This window comes from Takifugu rubripes, chromosome 13, assembly GCF_901000725.2.
Source record: "Takifugu rubripes chromosome 13, fTakRub1.2, whole genome shotgun sequence".
NCBI lineage: Eukaryota > Metazoa > Chordata > Actinopteri > Tetraodontiformes > Tetraodontidae > Takifugu > Takifugu rubripes.
Window position 1 is genome coordinate 17,832,931 of NC_042297.1, and position 18,989 is coordinate 17,851,919.

General features: G+C 50.2%; 2 protein-coding genes across 8 annotated transcripts in view; both read right to left on the reverse strand.

The window, feature by feature from the left end:
* Positions 1 to 75: 75 nt before the first annotated feature.
* Positions 76 to 5,519, reverse strand: golm2 (golgi membrane protein 2). Of its 3 annotated transcripts, XM_011610159.2 has the most exons (10): positions 4,509 to 5,518; positions 3,410 to 3,464; positions 3,196 to 3,298; positions 3,041 to 3,131; positions 2,819 to 2,918; positions 2,668 to 2,751; positions 2,334 to 2,594; positions 2,105 to 2,239; positions 1,339 to 1,506; positions 76 to 829 (listed from the first exon to the last, which is right to left on the reverse strand). In XM_011610159.2, exons 1-10 carry the CDS (start codon positions 4,833 to 4,835, stop codon positions 753 to 755), a joined length of 1,401 nt encoding a protein of 466 aa, XP_011608461.2. In that variant the 5' UTR covers positions 4,836 to 5,518; the 3' UTR covers positions 76 to 752. The 3 variants fall into 3 exon arrangements, with proteins under 3 accessions (XP_011608461.2, XP_029702441.1, XP_011608463.2); XM_029846581.1 differs by having other exon boundaries at positions 76 to 1,506; positions 4,509 to 5,519; XM_011610161.2 differs by lacking the exon at positions 1,339 to 1,506 and having other exon boundaries at positions 4,509 to 5,516.
* Positions 5,520 to 6,563: 1,044 nt separating this feature from the next.
* Positions 6,564 to 18,989, reverse strand: part of fam189a1 (family with sequence similarity 189 member A1) — a 33,804-nt gene continuing 21,378 nt past the window's right edge. Inside the window, exons 3-12 of one of the 5 annotated variants that reach the window (XM_011610218.2) lie at positions 18,335 to 18,445; positions 16,977 to 17,108; positions 12,371 to 12,478; positions 10,664 to 10,824; positions 9,675 to 9,810; positions 8,883 to 8,961; positions 8,049 to 8,819; positions 7,795 to 7,866; positions 7,074 to 7,396; positions 6,564 to 6,834 (exon numbers count right to left, since the gene is read on the reverse strand). In XM_011610218.2, the coding sequence (XP_011608520.2) occupies positions 6,643 to 6,834; positions 7,074 to 7,396; positions 7,795 to 7,866; positions 8,049 to 8,819; positions 8,883 to 8,961; positions 9,675 to 9,810; positions 10,664 to 10,824; positions 12,371 to 12,478; positions 16,977 to 17,108; positions 18,335 to 18,445 (2,085 nt within the window). In that variant the 3' untranslated portion in view covers positions 6,564 to 6,642. Of the gene's footprint in view, positions 6,835 to 7,073; positions 7,397 to 7,794; positions 7,867 to 8,048; positions 8,820 to 8,882; positions 8,980 to 9,674; positions 9,811 to 10,663; positions 10,825 to 12,370; positions 12,479 to 16,976; positions 17,142 to 18,334; positions 18,446 to 18,989 lie in introns of all 5 variants that reach the window. The other 4 variants (XM_029846580.1, XM_029846579.1, XM_029846578.1 and 1 more) reach the window with 4 other exon arrangements.

The following is an 18,989-nucleotide window of genomic DNA, read 5'->3' on the forward strand; positions in this document are numbered from 1 at the left end:
CAGCTCGCAGCGGAGCCGCCGCATTCAGACCCACCATCCATCACGACCCAATCGCTCCAAACACCACAGCCGACGTGCCACGAAGCATCAACTTTAATAAAATTCAGTTACATTCAACGTGCCACTTTGATGGCGGTGAATCCGTCTGCCCTCGACTGCATTATGTACAAAAATCCTTGATAATGGAAGCATGTGTACAGGTTTATCTGTGCTTGGTTAAACCTTTGCACACTAACAATCCCCTTAAGTATTGCTGAAGCGTCGATATTCTGGTCATTTGGAAGGGGTTCTTTTCATTTATAAACCTTCAAAATCATGCAATGACACTAAAAGAGTTGTTGGGTTCATAAAAGAAAAGGGTTTATGTAGAAACAGAGTCCGTTCACACCACCGATAACAAAAAAAAAAAATGTCCTCGTCCCAAAAAGTGTTAGAAAACCTGTCAGATTAGTCGCTTCATCAGTTTCTTTCCTGAATCAACCGAACATGAAAAGGAAATCAACGAAAACGGCCCGACCTTGAGGCCTCTTCTTGAGTTCTTCTGAGAACCGATACAAGGATCAGAACCAGTCTGGTACAGTTGGCGGTTCTGACCACCGGAAATCAAAAGCCCGCCTGATTTTCTTGGCATTTCGCTACCTCATCAATAATAAATTAGCTTCTCCCCTTCGTCGCGGTCGGCCTCGCCGGGTCGCACCCCGCCAACGTCCGCCGTTCCAGGATTCCGAACTTTTGACGAGATGGGCCGGCGTTCAGAGAATGTCAATGGCCTGGTGTCTTTTCCCGTAGTCCACGGCGCGCTCCCGCTGGACGTCCCGGTCCTCGTCATCTACGGGCAAGAAGGAGAGAAGAGAACATCAGGAACGAGGGGAAATGATCACGGAGGCTCATCCAACCACCTGAGCGGCCCGCTGAGCAGGACGGGGACACAATGACCTCAGAAATGACGCTCAAACACTCAAACATTGATTTGTAAGCCCGGGGTGTCTGGATCACCGACGCAGGACAGACATCAAGGGCATGCGAGCTACACAGCGAGCTATTTTTATCTACTGGTGGACATGTTTGGTGGGCACAGACAGGTGGCACGGCTAAAATGAAGCACAGGCAGGAGAGCGCAGAGCGCCGGCTCACAGAAGCACGAGTTCCACGGCCAAGCGGCTCAAACCGGACCGATCGGGTCGGGAGTTCTGTAAAGACCGAACTCAGGGTCCTGTGAGCCGCTCCAACCGCCGTGGAGACAGATGCAGCTGCGGCGGGACAGGGGTGGAGGGAGGAGGGTGCAATGGTGGATAACACATCTGGACAGGCAAATCCAGCCCCCCGAACCTGGCTCACCTTGGACGTCTTCCTCCCCACCATCACCATCCTCTTCCTCATTGTAGGCCAGCTCGGCCTGCTTGTCGGCCTCATACTCACCCACGTTCCCGTCGTCCCCATTGTAGTCCGCCAGCTTAGAGCCGTGCTGGGGATCTACTGGGGACTCGTTCTCATCAAAGAACCGGCCTGCAGGAGGCAGAGAAGGGCCTCGTCAGGAAGGGAGGGAAGCAAGGGGGGAAAACAGGGAAAAAGCTCTGCAGAGGGAAGGAAGGGAGGAGGAGAGGAGGTGAAGATGGCAGCACAGGCGGATTACAAGAGGCTCGAAAGGCGGAAGTCAACCGTGGAGCTGGAGGTGGAGGGTTGAGCAGAACAAAAGGCTTTGAACGTCTCGCCCATCTAATCAGCTCCACGCAGTCGACCCGCGACCCGGAGCCTCGGCTACGGAGCACTGAGCCCTGAAGGTGGATGAAGTGGGCTAAAGAACCGACGTGGGCAGGAGAAGAAGAGTGCCGAGTGGTGGCGCCGCAGAGGTGGACGGGTGAGTGATGGAGGGAGGGGGGAGGGAGGAACAGAGCATCGGCGTGGGTCACTTGGTCCTCCTCTGCAGCTGAGGCGTCCACGACGCCACGTTGCTCTGACAAACGTGCCCAAAGGTCAAACGCCCTTCACGGAGGAGGCGACAGTCGGCAGAGGAGGAGCCGCGGAGGACGGCCGGAATCGGCTCGCTTTGGTCAATTCAGCCCACGTGGACCCCAGAACACCTAGAGCGGGAGGGGGGACTCACTTTGACGGTGGTGGACGGCCTCTGGTGGGACCAGGTCTTTGGCGTGGTGTGGCTGGAGGGGGTTGGGCACCTGGGCGGGGTTAAGGGGCAGAGGAATCACCTTCGCGTGATCCCCGACATCCTTGGGTTCAGGAGCTGGGAAAAAAAATAAAATAAAAAAGTGGATTTATTCCAATTGTCTGGAGAGACGCGCGTGAACGCACCGTGATGCATTCAGGTCCGTCTTTACCTCGTAATTGTCTTTGCTGTTCTCCCAGTTCGTCCGCTTTGATTCCGACCTTGTTGTTTTCTTCAAAAACCACCGCCTTCTCGTCCTGTACCACACCGGGGGGTGCGGCCGCCACGGCTCGGCCCTCCTGCTGGAGCCTCGGCTCATCCAGGGACAGGCTCTGGGCCCCGAGGCCATCGGCCGCCCCGGCCCCGGCCCCCGCCCCCATGACCGCGTCCTGGGCCTCATGACGCTTCTGGGTGATGGCCGGTCTCTTCAGGGCTGTAGGGGACAAACAGGAATAAGCGATCCTCACCTTTGTCTTCAACAGCTCATTTCCTTTTCTCTTACTTACCAAACTGGTTTTCCTCCAGTTTTCCCACCTCGCTGTCTTCGATGGCCGGCATGCCAGCGTCGCTGCCGGGTTTTCCCATCTCCTCTGTAGCAGAAGAAGCCATGTAAAAGGGCCGTAAAGGCAACGTTGTTCACGGGAAGATGGGCAGTACCTTTTAAATCCGGAGCGCCACGCCGGTGGGCGGCCACCGTGTGGCGCTCTGGAGCCACCTCCACGTGCCGACCCGCATCCTTCAGCCCGCTCAGGACATTCTGGAGGAATAAAGAAGGAAAGTTGTGCTTTCCAAATCCCCCACCCGCCCCTGAAACTCTGCGGTTAGACTTGCGGAAGCGTCCCAGACGTCTCCGCTCCTCGGGACCTCGTCCATACCGACCTGTCTCAGCTTCGCGGCTTCGGCTTCCAGAGTCTTCTTCGCTTCTTCGTATTCTTCTTTCAGTTGCGCAATCTGACGCCCACACTGCAAACTAGTCAACACACGCCACGTCAACTCCAGGCCGCGCGTCCCGAAAGGAGAGAGGCTGAATTTACCTCTCGTACTCCAGTTTCTTCTCCAGATTGGTGCCGTTTTTCTTGACTTCTCTCAGCTGATCCTCCTTTTTCATCAACTCCTGCTTCAGCTCCGTCAGCTGCTCTGTTTGCAAAAACATCCCAATTAACTCACCTTTAATATGTGATGCGTGTAAACAGTCGCCCCCTGGTGGGAGGCTGAGGACGCCCCACCTATAAGACCCCCCCATCTTACCTTTTAGTCTTTGGATTTCAGTCATTTGGCTCGTGACATCATCCTGCAACTTCATCTGCACAGATGTGGTGAAAAGAGAAGAGCTAGCTTAATTAAAGTCGTTCTATTGCAGGTGAAGCGCTAACGGGACGTAACGGCGTGTTGGTGACGTGAGGAGTGACACAGCAGCGGCTCATCGCTGAGCACGATAAATATTCATCAAGAGAAACAAACGGCTCCACATCCTCTCCCCGCCCGTGGCCAAAGTCAACTCGGGCACATCTCCTGCTACAGTTTGTGCCAAATACCCGAGGCGACATCCAGCAGGAACACGTCGGGTCTCCACGGCAACCCATCGCACAACCACAAAGAATTAGTGCCCCCCCACCTCCTACAAAGGACTAGCCAGCATTAGCCAATTAGCAGTGCTCACGTCGCTCATTGTCATGCGGCTGCTGAAGAAATGTGACCGAACGGGAAGCAAATCCAAGAGCAGGAATCTGTAACAAAGGACCGTCAACCTGTTTTTCCACGAGACGGAAAACAGAAGGTTGACGGATCAAATATCAGGCGCGTCGCGTCTATCCGTGTTTATACAGGGTGGGGCGTTTCAGGGCAGCCAGCAGCAGAGTCCGTGTGCCAACGCCGCCGCCGACCTTTAACTTGACCAGGATTATTGTCCCGAACGCGCGGCGAGTGACGGGACGTCCTGGGTGCTTTCATCCATGCGCAGAAAACTAAGCTGTGGTTAATCTGCTGCAGGGATCCTCCGCGTCGCACCGCAGGTTCATGGACTCAACAAGTGTGCAAGTGGCATCCGCGGACGTCCTCGCACGAATGAAACGCGGCGAGCGGCGGCGGCCCATCAGCTGGGACCTGCTGTCAAAGGGGGGGGGAGAGGAACCAAACAGACGACGTGCTGGATGCAAATCACACACAACCTGCCTCCCATCTGCCGTCCTCATGTGTCCCCGTGCGGCACAAATGAAAGGAGAGCCCGGTCACGCCGGACACATAAGGCCGGATCACTGTGTGTTTCACAATAAGCCAAAGAAAATGCTAATTATTAGTGGTTACAGGAGGATTTGGTGACTGCGGAGCCCCGTCCTCACGCCTGTACCTTCTCATCAGTGCACTTCTTGTTGAGAGCCTCTCGGGCCTGCAGCTTGCCCTCCAAAACGCTGTAGTCTCCATCCTTCTGGTCGATCTGCTTCTTGTGCGTGTCCACCTGCACCATCAGCTCCGAGTTTCGCTTTTCCAGGCGGCTGCGCGCCGCGTCCGTGCGCTTCACCTGCGACTGCACCTCCGCCAGCTCGTCCAGCAAGCGGCCCTGCCTGTTGGACACCGTGTAGTAGTTGAACGACAGGATGGCGATGACCACCATCAGGAAGATGAGGATGAAGGACGGGAGGCGGCCCCCGCGCCGGTTTGCGCCAAAGCCGATCATGTCAAAAGTGAACGATTTTCTCTCCGTTATGTTGACCTACACAGATCAAAGGTTGCACAGACGCATCCGTATACGTGACATGCCGCGTAGACAGTTCCCGAATGCAAACACGCAGTCGGTCATAAATGTCCAGGACTTTTCACATGCGCGCTCCTCGCTCCCCTCCGTCTAGCTTGCGCGCACTGGGCATGTTCCCTGCGTCTCGGCCCGACGGAGCAGACTCCGCGGAGACGTGGCCTAGCTCAGCTGGCAACGCTCAACACAACAGAGCAGACGAGACGAGACGTGGACGGCGCCGTGGCACCGCGCAGCGCGCCGCTAGCTGCACAACCTCAGCCCGTCGCCCGCTCCCCCTCACGCCTCTTCAGCATCCCCGGAATGGAGCCTAAAGGAGGCCGAGATCGACCTTTAGTATTTTAGTATATAGTATTTTCGGACCTCGGCCGTTAGTCAACGTTAGCTCACACTGACGTGGAACGCAGATCAGCTATCTCGAGCGAAGCACGAGAGAGGCTAAAGCACCATTCAAAACTGGCCGGGGAAAAAAAATCTTCTTTTTAAAGGAAAATATTTGTAGTCGTGGGTGAGCAGACCGTAATCCTAATAAATACCACGGCTTTGTATCAGTCCACACGACTCTGCGCCGACTGGACGTGATAATTTCCTGGGTGAGCGAAGCTCCCTTTATATACAGACGTGTGACTTCCGCTCCGGTGCGGCTTTACAAAATAAAAGCACGCGTGTCCCGTTAACGCGACAACGAAAGATATATATTTTTTGATTAGTTTGTCGAATAAATGACCTCAAAATACGTTTTTGAGCGGCTTTAAACATTTAGGTCTACCTTCGAAAAACATGTGCTGAATATGAGAGAAGTGGAATGGCGGAGACGTCAGTGTCTTCATTTTGAAAAATGAAACCCGGAAAACCAACAAGCGGTTTAAATTCAGGACGTGATGAACGATTGGATTAATTTTCGATTTTGAAAAATAATCAGACCCTGGGACGTTTCCCTTAATATCATATTGTATTTGTAGCAAATTAAAACGCCACGATGACATAATTCTATGTGTTCCTGCAGCGTGTTAAAGTCTGCACGTTGCACCTCTCTACATTTTAAGAAAAACTGATAAGAAAATAAAATCTGTCACTTTGTGCATGTGAACTGTTCATAACACCGATTTGACACATTGCAAGACAGGACATAAACCACGGGATAACAAATTCAGATTTTATTGTGACACTGATAAGAATCGTAACACAATGAGGTAAATAATCCACATCTGTGATGTTCTCGAACCAGCAGCACCACAAAATATTCACCACCCTATTAGAAACAGTTCCACAGTGTCTGAACCAGTGGGAACAACCAGTCTCCACGGTTCAAAACGAGCGCGCACGGACATCTCCCCCAGGCTTCTGGGGGCACATACGGTTTATACTGACAACACAATAGTCTCTGTCCTTTATCCACAGATCCAGACTCACAGCCGAGCATTTGTGTTTCTTTAAAGAGGAAATCCAGTAGAAAACATCCCCTGAGGGAGAAACATTCTTTTACTCATTAACTTTCTTTTTTCTGAGGAGTGAGAAGCCACTGCAGACTCCGGCGGGCTCGTACCAAGTTTGCTACCGTTTCTGCTGATGACCCGGCTGGCGCTGCATCACAAATACGCACCGCCCCCCCCTGTGGTGCGCTCACACCGCCAGAAGAACCCCCCCCCCCCCCCCCCCCTCTGCTGCAGGGACCACCCAAGACTCTACAGACATCTGCTGCTCAGCACAGCCGGCCTGGAGCACAGGAGGGTCAGAGGATGGTCTCCTTGCACTCGAGGCTTTGTTCGGGGGAGCTGCGGAGGGGGGCGGAGGCGCTGGTGGTTTGAGGGAGGCCTTTGGGACGCCGCGTGGAAGGCGATGAACTCAAGGCGCCGCAGCTCTGAAGATGGAGATCCTCCTGCCCATGTTTCCTGGGACTGCCTGCGGTCCGCTGACTCATCATCTGTGCAACAGCAAAAACAGACACACCCTGCTAAGTTGCCTTTCTGGTTTGTTTTGGCCGATGCTCGCGCTGCGCCGCCGCCCTCGCGACTACGTATTTCACAATCAATACTTCATATAAACCTCGTGGATCTCAATTTTAATTCAAGGAAAAACTCGTCTTGCCTATATTGAGCTACATGACTGATATCTTTCCCTCTCTCTTGCTGATTTGGCACATTACTCCTGCACTCGAGTTACCTGATCGATGACGTTGGCACTAAAAATGGCTTCCTCCATGTGTTTCTCATCCAGCTTGATGACACATTTGATATTGTTGACGACCTGCTGGACATCAGGAGGTAGACTGCAGCTTGAGTGCTCCAGGAACTTGGCCACCAGTATTTTGGTGTCTTTGTACATCTTCAGGTCAGCCAGGGAGTGCGGCCGTTCGCTGGGCGAGTGCGTGCGCAGGGCTTGGGGCTTGAGCTGGACGTCCAGCTTCTTGCCCTCCTTTTGCTGTTTTCTGACCGTTGCGTGGCTGTTTTTGACGGCAGCCGTGCCTGATGAAAGTTCTGTGGGTTCTGAAGGTAAAACAGAGCAGAACTAAACAGCTAAAGACGCATAAACGACAGAAATAGAGGACATGCATTTTATTTTTCCTGAACAAAGCAAGCTAATGCGGGGGTGAGTACAAGGAACGGATGTCCGTCTGGAAGGAGGCGCATGTGCAGCTGTGACATGGTTGCTCCCTATTATGGTATGTTAAATCAAACAGGCTGTCTTTTTGGATTTGTTTGCATAAACTGAGCCAGTATTTTGGTGTTGTAATGCTGCTCCACGACAGGTAACAGCTTCTCACTCACGATTTAAACACCAAAGCTAAATCACTGAGTTAAAAGCATTAGTCGGCGTTCAGTGTATTTAGTCCACTGGCGTAAACAAACTGAAGGGAAATGTTGGATTATTTCCATAATGGTACCTTGTTCTGGTGACTTGTGGGTTGGACCAGCAGCCGCAGGGTTTTTCGCAGAGGGGCAGATTAAATGTTCACCTGTAGGGGGCGACAAGGAGCAGTGGAGTCCAACAAAGAAGGTTCAGGTTCAAGTGGACCTTTTTTTTTATAATTAGCTTCCGAACTTTTTGGTTTATTTAAGAAGAAAAAAATCGAAATACTCCAAATGGTGAACTTTCCGACTGTATTTTAAATTTGAGAAGGTATAGAACACGTCTCACGTCTGAACTCACTTCCTGTGGAAGAGGTGCAGGAGATGGGGTCACTGGTGGAACGGACAATGCGCGCTAGTTTGCGGTACCTCCTGGCCGCCCGCAGTCCCCGCGGTCTCTCTGATGGCGAGTAGTCACTTTGGGCTGAGGTAGAGCTGGGCTGTGACATGGAGGAGGGCGACCAGACACTGAAGCACAGCCTGGCGCCGCGCGACCTGCTAGGAGGGGACGGGGACGGGGATGTCGGCAAAGGGCTGATGGCTGTCCCACCTGAGGAGGCCAGAGAGGTGGGGGAGCAAGGCTGCGGCGGGTGCGCGAGGGCGACGGGCAGCGTGAGCTTACGGCTCATCATTTTGGCCTTGATGAAGGAGTGGGCAGACGATATGGGCGGCTCCTCTGGCAAATGTTTGGCTGATGCGAGCTCGTCACATATCTGCATGGCAGCCCTGAGTTCCTCGCACGGGTGCGTGTTGTCCGCGGAATCCTCCTGGTCCAGGTTGCTGTAGTTTTCCGAAGACCAGTCCGGAGAGCGCTCCAGGGACTCCTGGGTGTGTGAGGACTCGCTGTATCCAGTATCGCTGGGCCGGGCCTCCGTGTTCGACAAGCCACAGTGGCGGGGACAGAGTTCCAGGCTGGTGCAGCTCCCGTCAATGGGCGCGGTGTGAGGGGTGCCGAACGGAGAGGAGTCCTGCACCTCCAGGGAGCACAAGTCCTCTGAGGAGCAGGTCTGGTCTTGGTCAACCACCTCAGACACCATCAGCGATGCGCTGTCTACCGAAGCTAAAAGTGAGATAAATGGCATCAGAGCAGCGGCGACCACAGAAGAAGCTCTGCAGCACTTACCCTGAGTGCTGAGACCTGCGGTGGTGTTTCGCTCACACAGGCTGGATTCAGTTGCCTGCTGTTCGATGCTGGTGGTTACCTGTAATGAGAATCCGTTCTAACAGAAGCCAAAGAACACTTTGTAAAAAAAAAACAAGAAAAAAAACAAGCCGTGCACTGACACCTTATGGTCAGTAGGGGGCTCTCTAACACCGTAACGCACTTATGAAATGGCTGAATTAACTGTCAGTTAATTCATAATGGGGAAAAAAGCATTTAATTCATTAAAATTAAAAAAAATATTCCTTAAAATTATTAAAACATAAATGCTATAAATGCTAGCTTCTGTCCTATTATCTGTAGCCTCTCCCCAGATTTCTGTGTGGACACTAAAACATTTATGTGGAGAGTCTGGATTTCACTTCACGTCTGTAGTGGAAATAACAGTTTAACGGCCGCAGGAGTTAAATGGTTCCAAGAATATAATATGAGATCAAATGATCCGCTTGTACTGGTATATTCTGTAGCAGCCGACCATGAAATACAACAAATGTTGGATTTTTGCCTTGAACATCGGACACAAAACACCATTTGGGGCCTTCTCATCCACGATGTCGACTGTTTTAGTTTATGATCAATTAACCAACATTAAAACCACAGATATGTGAAATGTTCAGCTATGCCCAGCTCCAGCTCAGGAGTCCATAAGACGTTACACTTAATCATCAGCAGAATTTCTGAGTGGAACTGAAGGTCAAAGGGCATCAAGCCTGTGGAAGCAGCGATGCTTTAAAGACAGAGCAGGTTCCTCACCTGGCTGGCGGGGGTGTGCCCCACAACTGACTCGTATGGAGGAGGCAGGTCAGTCGGGTAGAGCGTCCCCGGACTGTTGATGGGGACACCGTAGATGGCACTGAAGGGAGAATGGGGGAAGTCCAGGTGCAGGCCTCTGTCCAGGATCAGAGCAAAGGTCCCCCAAGGATCAGGGCAGAAACAGGTACAGCAATGTGTAAAAAATAGCCCAGATCATGGTGAAAAGATGACATTCTGGAGCGCGCCGCCCCAGACAACATCATACCGTATCACTGCGGTGCAGTTTCATACAATGCAAATGAAGACTCTGCACTCATGCGTGCAGCCTTATCTTTTAATTACAGCCCTGCTCGGGAGTAGCAGAGAATAAAATACAACCTGAGCGGCTCCACCAATCATCCCTGCCATGATGATGTCATGACACTTCCACGGCCCTGCACATCGTAAAAGCGTCCCCCGCCTCGTATATCTTTACGGTGTAATTGACAAACAGATGCGGCCCCCTGTCAAACCACCGAATCGGCGGAGCTTTGGTTGATAAGAAAATGGAGGGCGCGGAGGGGGAGGGGTCAACGGATGCCTCCCGTACGCAACAGAAATCACAGACGTTCCGGCTGTTTAACAAAAAGAGGATCGAGCGAGCCACAGATGTGTGTCACCAATGTGCCCAAAACGGGGCTCAAAATGTCTTTAAAGTGCTTTTTGCATAAATCTAACGGGACATTTCTGGAAGGGTTATGAGTGGGAACGGCAGATAAAAACACACAACTGGCCCTAAAACCACCCCTAATGGATATTTACTGGATTTTAAAGAGAGAAAGACTCCACATTCCTTTCAGCCGTGCTGTTAAGCAGGAAGCCTGTGGATGTGAGTGTAGTTGAGAGTTTTTCTCTCTCGACGCTCCGCATAAGGAGCCGTATTTTCTTTGCTTTATTAAGCAGAAAAGGTCATTTTAGCTGACAAGCAAAGGGTTTCCGTTGAATCTCACCTCTGGCCGTCCATTGAGGGGGTGCAGGTGTACTCTGGAGGGTAATATGGTGGGGGAGGGATGGGTGGGATGAACTCGTCGAAGTCCAAGGTTTGGTGGAGGATGGTTCCGTGGGGGGTCATGCAGTCAGCATTCAGGGCTCGCGCTCTGTGAGGCATAAACTGAAACAGACCAGAGACAACCCTTGTCATTTAAATTAAACACAATTAAAAAAGAGGCCTTTTAGCTCCCAAATCTAGGGGATGAAAAGTGCATGTCACCTCCCTTTTAACAGCTGAAAGTTCCCTCCAACTTCATCTAATCTTTCCCTTTCAGCTTCAGCGTAATTATCCATTATAGTTTTAGTTGACACCCTTGTGTCTTATGTGATGAGGATTAAATTGCCTTGTTGCTGAACGGTGCTACATATCCACCCCCGATCCAGCAGCCATCCAAAAATGAGTCATAAGATTCATTAATACCTGCTGTTCCAGACAGTGGGATAGTCTGGGAATAATAAGTGCTCTGACAATCTGTAACTGGGCCACTGAAGTGGCGATCAATGGGAATTCAATCTTTGGATCAACACCAGTCGCACTTTCGGATCATTCAGATTATGCTGCAAAACACCGAACGAGTTTAAATAGGCTAAAATGCTCCCTGCTCTATTAAATCTTTATTTAAATCAATAAGAGTTGTTAAATAGTTCTATAGAAATGAATAGGCTTCTGTTGGTTCTGTTGGTTGGCTTTGGTTGGTATCTCAGGAATAGTTCTGGTTGCCCAAAAACATAAATTTCAGACTCACAAAAAGTCCTAAGACCTGCGTAATCAAGGTCAAATGATCTGATCCCTGAGGTCATTTTGAAGCACGTCAGTAGCAATAAAACACATCTAAACATCAGTTTGTAAAATATAAATGTAAATTTATATAAATGTCACACATTCTGGAAGCAATCTATTCTCCGTATCTACCCTTTGTTAAAAGTAAAACCTGGTCACATTATAGAGCACTGAAACAGACACATCCACCTGTATCCCGGTAACGTTTATCAGCCTTTTGTTACTGTGGTATTGATGTGCGAGTCCACCTGCCCGCATGGAAACAGATTCTTGCCAAGTCGATTCCACCCAACACCCCACCCTCATTGATCTGGGTGAACATCACCTCTGATTTATGAGTCATGAGAGGTCAGGATGAAACATCTCATGCTTTAATTCATTATAGTGCTCAAATTGTCTATAAGCTCAGGTGGGATCCTCGATCAAAGGTGTGACTTTGACCAGGTCATGATAAGGTTTCTTGCCCGGCCGGACAGCCTGATTATCTGCCAGAATATGCTGGTATTCTGAGGAGAGGGGCCACCAGAGACCAGGCGCTCTCATTTCCTTCTACTTTAGCCTCTGGTCAAACCCAGGCGACACCCAGTCCAACGTACAGAGGCTCGTTATTCGGTCGCATGTTGGCATTGCTGCCGTCAATCTTTGTGGCCACTGATGTGGACAGACCCATGAAATCACCATTGTTGGGGGAGAGATTGTCTTGGCTGGGCTAAACCCACCTGGCCGGCCGCGTTTGTCTGTCAAAAATGGCTCCATTGTTTTACGCACAGAGACAACAGGGTCATAATGAGGACTGTGGCGGCCAAGAAAACTGGCGTTTATGGAGTTTCAACAACTGCACACATATTTTTTAATCGCTATTCTCCTGCTGCTTCATCCCACTCACCATCTGCAGCACCTCAGTGGAGACCATTTGCATGCAGCACATGGCTGTGGCCAGCGCGCACACGATGGTGGAGATGACGTTGAGCGCACAAACACTAAACAGCAGCTCCTGAATGAGGGGGGAGAGAACAGAAGAAGAGAAGACAGTCAATGAGAACATTTCCCTCCACCTGTTAGTCTGCCTATCCAGGTACCAGATCCTCCCTCTCTGGTGACGGCCTCCAGCTCCTCTGGGAGGCACCAGCTGGTCTGAGGTCAGATGATACTGTGTCTCTCTATGTCTCGACAGCATCAACATCACTGCAGAAGCTGCACCGCTCAAGCTCTCCAGCCAAGTTACCCACAAACCAGCGCTTGAAATGCACGATTCCCGACTGTTCCCGGACCTAGAGCAGGTTCCAATCCACCCTTTTGGGAGCTACCTCCTCATCTGGCTCCTTCCCACCCAGCTTCAAAGCCCTCCAGCAGGAGCAGATGACAGTTTGACGGAGCCAATAGGACTAAATCATCTGTCGTCTTCAGGTTTGGCACCACTGACAGATGGACGCCCAGGGAGATCCCACTCTCACTGGAAAATGGTCAGAAATACGTGTGATGCAGTAAATGCAAATGGGCTCTATCAGTGGACCTCTCATGTCCCAGAGACAGAAGAACCACCAGGCCCGTGATGAAAGCGGCATCGTTCCCTTTGACTCTGAGGTTGAACAGATGAGCTCCCGTCTGGTGGAATAGATATACTTGATATGGCAGCACACTCCTGGCCCTCTTTCTTAAAATAAGCCCCCCCCCCACCTGAGTATTTCCTTCACCTCATGACATCAGGCGCCATCTGATCCAACTCACCACCAGGTGGTCATCATTTCACAGCCCTGCCTCCCTGCATGTGTGGAACATATGTTCACAGATCAGCTGACACAGGTATGAAGTCGATCATTAACCTGCACCCTCGGGCGCCGCTGTGCACTCCTGCAAATCCATCTGTTCAACGATGGTGCACGTTACCATGGAAAAATCTGATGTTTGAGGCGCGATGCTGACATAATGGCGCCGTAAGCCTGATAGGCAGGGGGAGAGGAAGAGAGAGAAATGACTTTTCTGTGCACGATGAGCGTGAATTGTTAATATTCAGTTTACAGGAAACCTTTAAAAGTCCAAAATATAAAAAATATGAGGTCTCTGCAGCAGATAAAGTCACCTCATAAATAACCAAGGTGATTGAACAAAGAAGCATAAACACAGTCAACAATAAGGTGACACGTCGGCAGAAATGTGTGATGGTGAAAAACAAGCCGGGGTTTAGACAAATGACCCGAATCTCCAGGTGACAAATATGGGTGCTGCCAAATTAGCAGGTGAGATGAATTGTTACAGTCCTTTTTTTCTTTTCCTACAGGAAAGAATCAATCAGAATAAATTCAACGACAGAATCAGCGCGATAATACCAATTATCAGGACAGCGCCAGGCACAATCGGAGAGGGACCGGGAAGAGGAAGGGCAGCGAAATTAGATTTATTCATTTGAATTTCTTGTATTGAATCAGCTCCCAGATTATAACTCTACAAAAAAGCCTTCTGCACATGCAAACAGGGGCAGAAAAGTCCTGAATCATCAAAACGGCCCCCCCAAGCACACACGGATTTACTAATACACAGAAACTGTGCTTAAATTCAGCAGGTAGATATTTTGAACACAGACCCGACTCACTGGGCTTCTGTGCTTTGGACGCAGACCCGTGCACGACGCTCCCCAGTTATCAAATTACTCACCAGATTTTAGGAGCACATAATTGCAAGTGACAGCAGAAGCGCATGAAAAACTGCTGCCGCCTCATCTGAAAACCCTCCAAGTGGAGTGTTGTCAGCCGTGCAGACCATTTAAAGGAGGCTAAAGCAAGCGCTAACCCTTCGCCAGCTACATCCCATTACACACTTCCCTCCTTTTTGAAGTCTGAAGCATAAAATGGATGGAAGTTGGCACGAAGGACGCACGGAGGAGCCAGCCGTGCAACTGTTTTTCAAACATGTTTGATGCCCAGTAACTGGCTGCCAAAGATCAAGCTGCAAGTTAAAGGTGAAATGAGCTGGAATGGAGCTGAAGTTGGGAGCTGCCAATTATAAAATGCATCTGATACTTGGACGTCTGCTGTCGGTCCATGTTTCATGTGGGAGGGAAATCTTGGAGGACGCCGTCGACTGACATTTCAAACATGGAAAATGACTGTGGGGAGTTCAGATAAATGATAAAAGGCACAAAAGAATGGCGCCAAGGATATTAAATCACTGTAGAATCCTTCCTTGTATTTGAGCTTGACGGGTACATCATGTGCAAGGAATGAAGTGCTGCACCAAAAAGACCCTCAAGACCCCATATGTGTATTTCAGTGGAGACTGAAGATCTAAATATGGGGTCAACATCTATAGCAGTTGGATGTAAATATGGGGTAAACATCTATAGCAGTTGGATGTAAATATGGGGTAAACATCTATAGCAGTTGGATGTAAATATGGGGTAAACATCTATAGCAGTTGGATGTAAATATGGGGTAAACATCTATAGCAGTTGGATGTAAATATGGGGTCAACATCTATAGCAGTTGGATGTAAATATGGGGTAACATCTATAGCAGTTGGGTGTAAATATGGGGTAAACATCTATAGCGGTTGGATGTAAATATGGGGTAAACATCTATAGCGGTTGGATGTAAATATGGGGGGGGGGGTGTGTCCGGATTGTCGACTGGCAAAGCTCGTGCAGATTTTCGAACATCAACGACAGACGGCAGCAGATGTTGATCCCAGACGCCACTTCACACGACGCGCTGAAGGTGTCAACCCCACTGAAATAAGCAGCGTTCTTAATGCTTCATCCTGCCTGTGGTTTATCTCAGAGCTTCAGAGCATTTAAGAACCCGTAGAAACTGTCTGGAGCTGCAACACTTCTGATCAGAAGGTGGAGCGGACGTCCAGAGACCTTCACACCATCTTGGGTCTCTGTCTGAGGACCGTCATCACCAGCGTTCACCCTCACAAGGAGACGCTAATATAGTGAGGCGTGACTGGCTGGACGCAGAAGCATCAGATCTACTTCCTGCTTGGCTGAGCGCTGACGCTCACATTCTATCATGATTGTGCAGAAAGAGTTGAACCCAGCAGAAGAGAGGCCCCACAGCCGTCAGCTGCGCCTCAGCAGCGAGGGACGGCATCGCCGATGGGAATCCGCTCTAAACGACGGTTTTCCTCCAGAGGTCACAAGAACCTGTTGACTGTCCATCATCACTCGTCCTGCTGTGCAGCTCTCAGGTAACGTCCCGCGATTGCACGCAGACGCCGACCTGCCTCGTTTAACCGCAAAGGAAACCACGAAGCTGAGGGAGGGTGATGCCGGGGGACGGGAAACCTGTCGGCCCACATTTGACGCCCAAAAAATGATGACATAATAAATCCTCTGCTGGGCTGCGAGCACTAATAACACCACTGCAGAAACCGTTTAACATCCCAGCTCACCTGATGTTTAACCTCCAGAAGCTAAATTGCCTTGAGCAATTAGGTTATTCAGAAGCGTCACACACTCAACCACCCCCCCCCCCCCCCCCCCCCCCCCCGCAGAATAAATCACACATTACCTCAAAACTCCCTCTCACGGATGATTCAGAACCTCTGGTGGGAGATAATTACACATAATATAAGAGAGGATTGAATACAAACAGCGAATGAATGAGGTCGTCTCTTCTCTTTGTCAGGCCTGTTAGCGAGGGGGGGCTAAAGTCAACCAGAAGTGAGAGGGCGTGCGTCACGTGCTTCCTGTTTGCTTTCAAAACACTTTTCTTTGTCTTTTTTTACCCCCTATGAGGAGCTTCATTTGATTATTTGTAATTTTCATTGTCACTGTTTTTGATTTTCTTTCTTGTAACTTGTGTTTAATTCTGTCTACACTTCTTGTATTGGGTTGAGTGGAGCAGCGTGGGGCAGCATCACAAGTTCATTAGCGGCCCAACATGGTGGAGGGACACCGGCGTGACAGCTTCCTCTCAGGACTAACTCAACACATGTGTCCTCTTTGGCACCGATAAAGGTGCACAGCTCCAGCGAGCATCTCTCTCCGAACAATGAATGGCACAAATGAAAAATGTGCCCAGTTTCCTCCTCTTTCCCTGGACGTGCTTCCTCTCCGGAAGCTTTTTATTCGGGTATCAATGTTTTATAATCAATCAGGGACATAAAATGAATGGATATGATTGTTAGGCGATAAAAGCGTAGCGGCAATTGCTGTATATCACTGCTGCCCCCACGCCAAGTCCAGCTCATCTAAAGAGATCACGCAGCGGCCAACTAGAGCCAGGCCAGGATTTAAGTCTACCTCATGGGGGAAGACGAATGCTGTTGCCATTATCGACTTCCTGCCCAATTAATCTGTGATTGGGCGCTATTTTCTGTGGCTCTTTTCACGTGCACGCTAACACAGAGGCCCTGTGGATCCCGCCTTATTCACAGAACATCACAGCGATAAATCAGCGTCCCCGACCCACATTTTCTTCCTAATCCAACCCGAAAAAGGTGACAGAGAGCTCTGGTTCTCGTCCTGGTTCTGGTTCTGACTCCTCACTCACCTTCAGACGGAGTCGGATCGTGTTGCAGTCCCGCAACGGGTTCAGCTTCAGCGTCTCGCCCAGGTTGCTGCAGCTGGAGCTCTGCTGCTGGAGCTCGCAGCACACACACACGCCGTCACTATCAAACTTGAGCTGAGGGGGGAAAGGAGAGAGCACACATCCGCACTCATGCACGCCACACAAGGACACACACACACACACACACACACACACACACAGATCAGACCTAAGCTGGTCCTCAAATGAAATTTTACAGAAAGTCTGATCTCGCCCTGATTAGTAAAGCGTTTAAAGCAGCAGTTTGTACAGTAAATAACAGGATAAATAGTCTGTTGCTGGACTCGGCCGATCAGAAGTGTTTAACGTCTCTGAGTGCGGTGTTGGCCCGACGTACCGCCGCCGCGTGTCCCAGATTGAGAGAAAGCAGGACGTGATCCCGACAAGTGCGGGTTAATTACATCGGGGAGAAGAGAGGAGGAATGTTAACGTTTCAGGAGGAGGCGAGCGTCTCTGGGGAGCGGCGTGAAGCTGTCGCAGCTGTTAGGGTTGGTGCAAAGAATTGGCGTGGCTGAGCGAATCCCAAGAGCTGTCATCAATCATGGAAAGAGAGCCGCAGCGTGGGAGAAGGGACATGCAGCTGAACTGATGCACGTTGGCAGCAGTTTAATGTGGATTTCTCTGGTGATCAGTGGTTAAAAATTGGAAAAGTTTTGTGTATAAATTCCTCTCTGAACACCAGGAATCCCAGTATAGGTGGAATGAGACCCAACCGGGCATCAGGCATCCTAATCAAGACTGTGTGGCCATCAGGAGTTACTAGTCAGTCACAGATAAAAAGTTCTGCTTATATCTGATGGTGACGCCTCAGTTCTTTTGCATGTTCGGAACAGAGCTGCAGCCTGTCAATTGCTTGGATTTTAACATCGTCAAGACATGACGACACACAGGGGTGGGAGGTTAACCACAGTTACAATGACCACATGGAATTATACTGGAATTATATTGTTATTTTGCTCTTGGAGCCAGACGGAGACCAAGACCATTCATGGAAAAAGGCGCCTGTGCAGGATGTGACTGCAATATTTGCCATCAATAGTGTCAACGGTGACATGGATGGATTTTTCTTGTGTTTCCAACATCATTTGCAGGCTGCAGTGATTAAAGCTTATGAGTTACATTAATACTGTAAGAGTCAATAGTATTATACGTTATTCAATGCTCTCAAAAGAACGGTCTCGCATCTTATCTAGCATCTCCAGTTCATTAAAGATTGGAAACACTGGACTAAACTCTCCCCTGAGCCACAATAGAGTATTCCGTGTGTGTGTGTGTGTGTGTGGAGGTTCAGACGGTCTCACCAGTTGACAGTCTTCCAGAGAGTTGACCAGCTGAGCGTTCTGGCAGGAGAGGATTGATCCAGCCAGGTTGAGCATCACACACACCGCAGACAGCAGCATGAAGAAGGTGATCTGTGGGGAGGGGAGAAGAGAGCAGCATGAACCTGCTGCAGCCTGCGGTCGAGCTCCTTCATCGCCGAGGCTGCGGCTGAAAGCAGCTGCTCGGCCGCAGAGTTATTGCTCAGCGATATCAGCAGAAGAGGATCAGCTCGGATGTCAGAAGGAATCGATAACCAGATTCCCCGGAGACTTCCACAGTCTGAAGACGAGAAAAATCCTAATTACAGAAAAGCTTTTCACCTAATGACACGAGAAACTCCCCAACTCTCAAACTCTCAATTATTGATGGAGGGATGTTTTGTCTCTCCTCCATCTGGGCCAAACGTTCTCATCACTTCTTCACGCCGACATGTGACAAAGCTCATGAGGAAAAACTCTTCGTTTTCCAAGTTTACAGCGAGAACATTTGCATTCAACAGAAATAATGACTGAAGATTAACGATACAAGAAAGTTGGCGTTTGTTGGAACGAAGGGCGACGCTGACGAGGACGCAAAGGGCATAAAAAGGAGGAGTCGAGCTGCTGGGAACACACAGATGGAGAGGAGGAGAGAGGA

What these genes read in the sequence shown, in the direction of transcription:
- golm2 (XM_029846581.1), bottom strand. Translation starts at nt 4,835, where the DNA reads ATGATCGGCTTTGGCGCAAACCGGCGCGGGGGCCGCCTCCCGTCCTTC. An exon ending in AGAAGTGCACTGATGAGAAG is followed by an intron (nt 3,465 to 4,508) that starts GTACAGGCGTGA and finishes ACATCTGTGCAG; the next exon opens with ATGAAGTTGCAGGATGATGT. An exon ending in ACTGGAGGAAAACCAGTTTG is followed by an intron (nt 2,595 to 2,667) that starts GTAAGTAAGAGA and finishes TGTCCCCTACAG; the next exon opens with CCCTGAAGAGACCGGCCATC.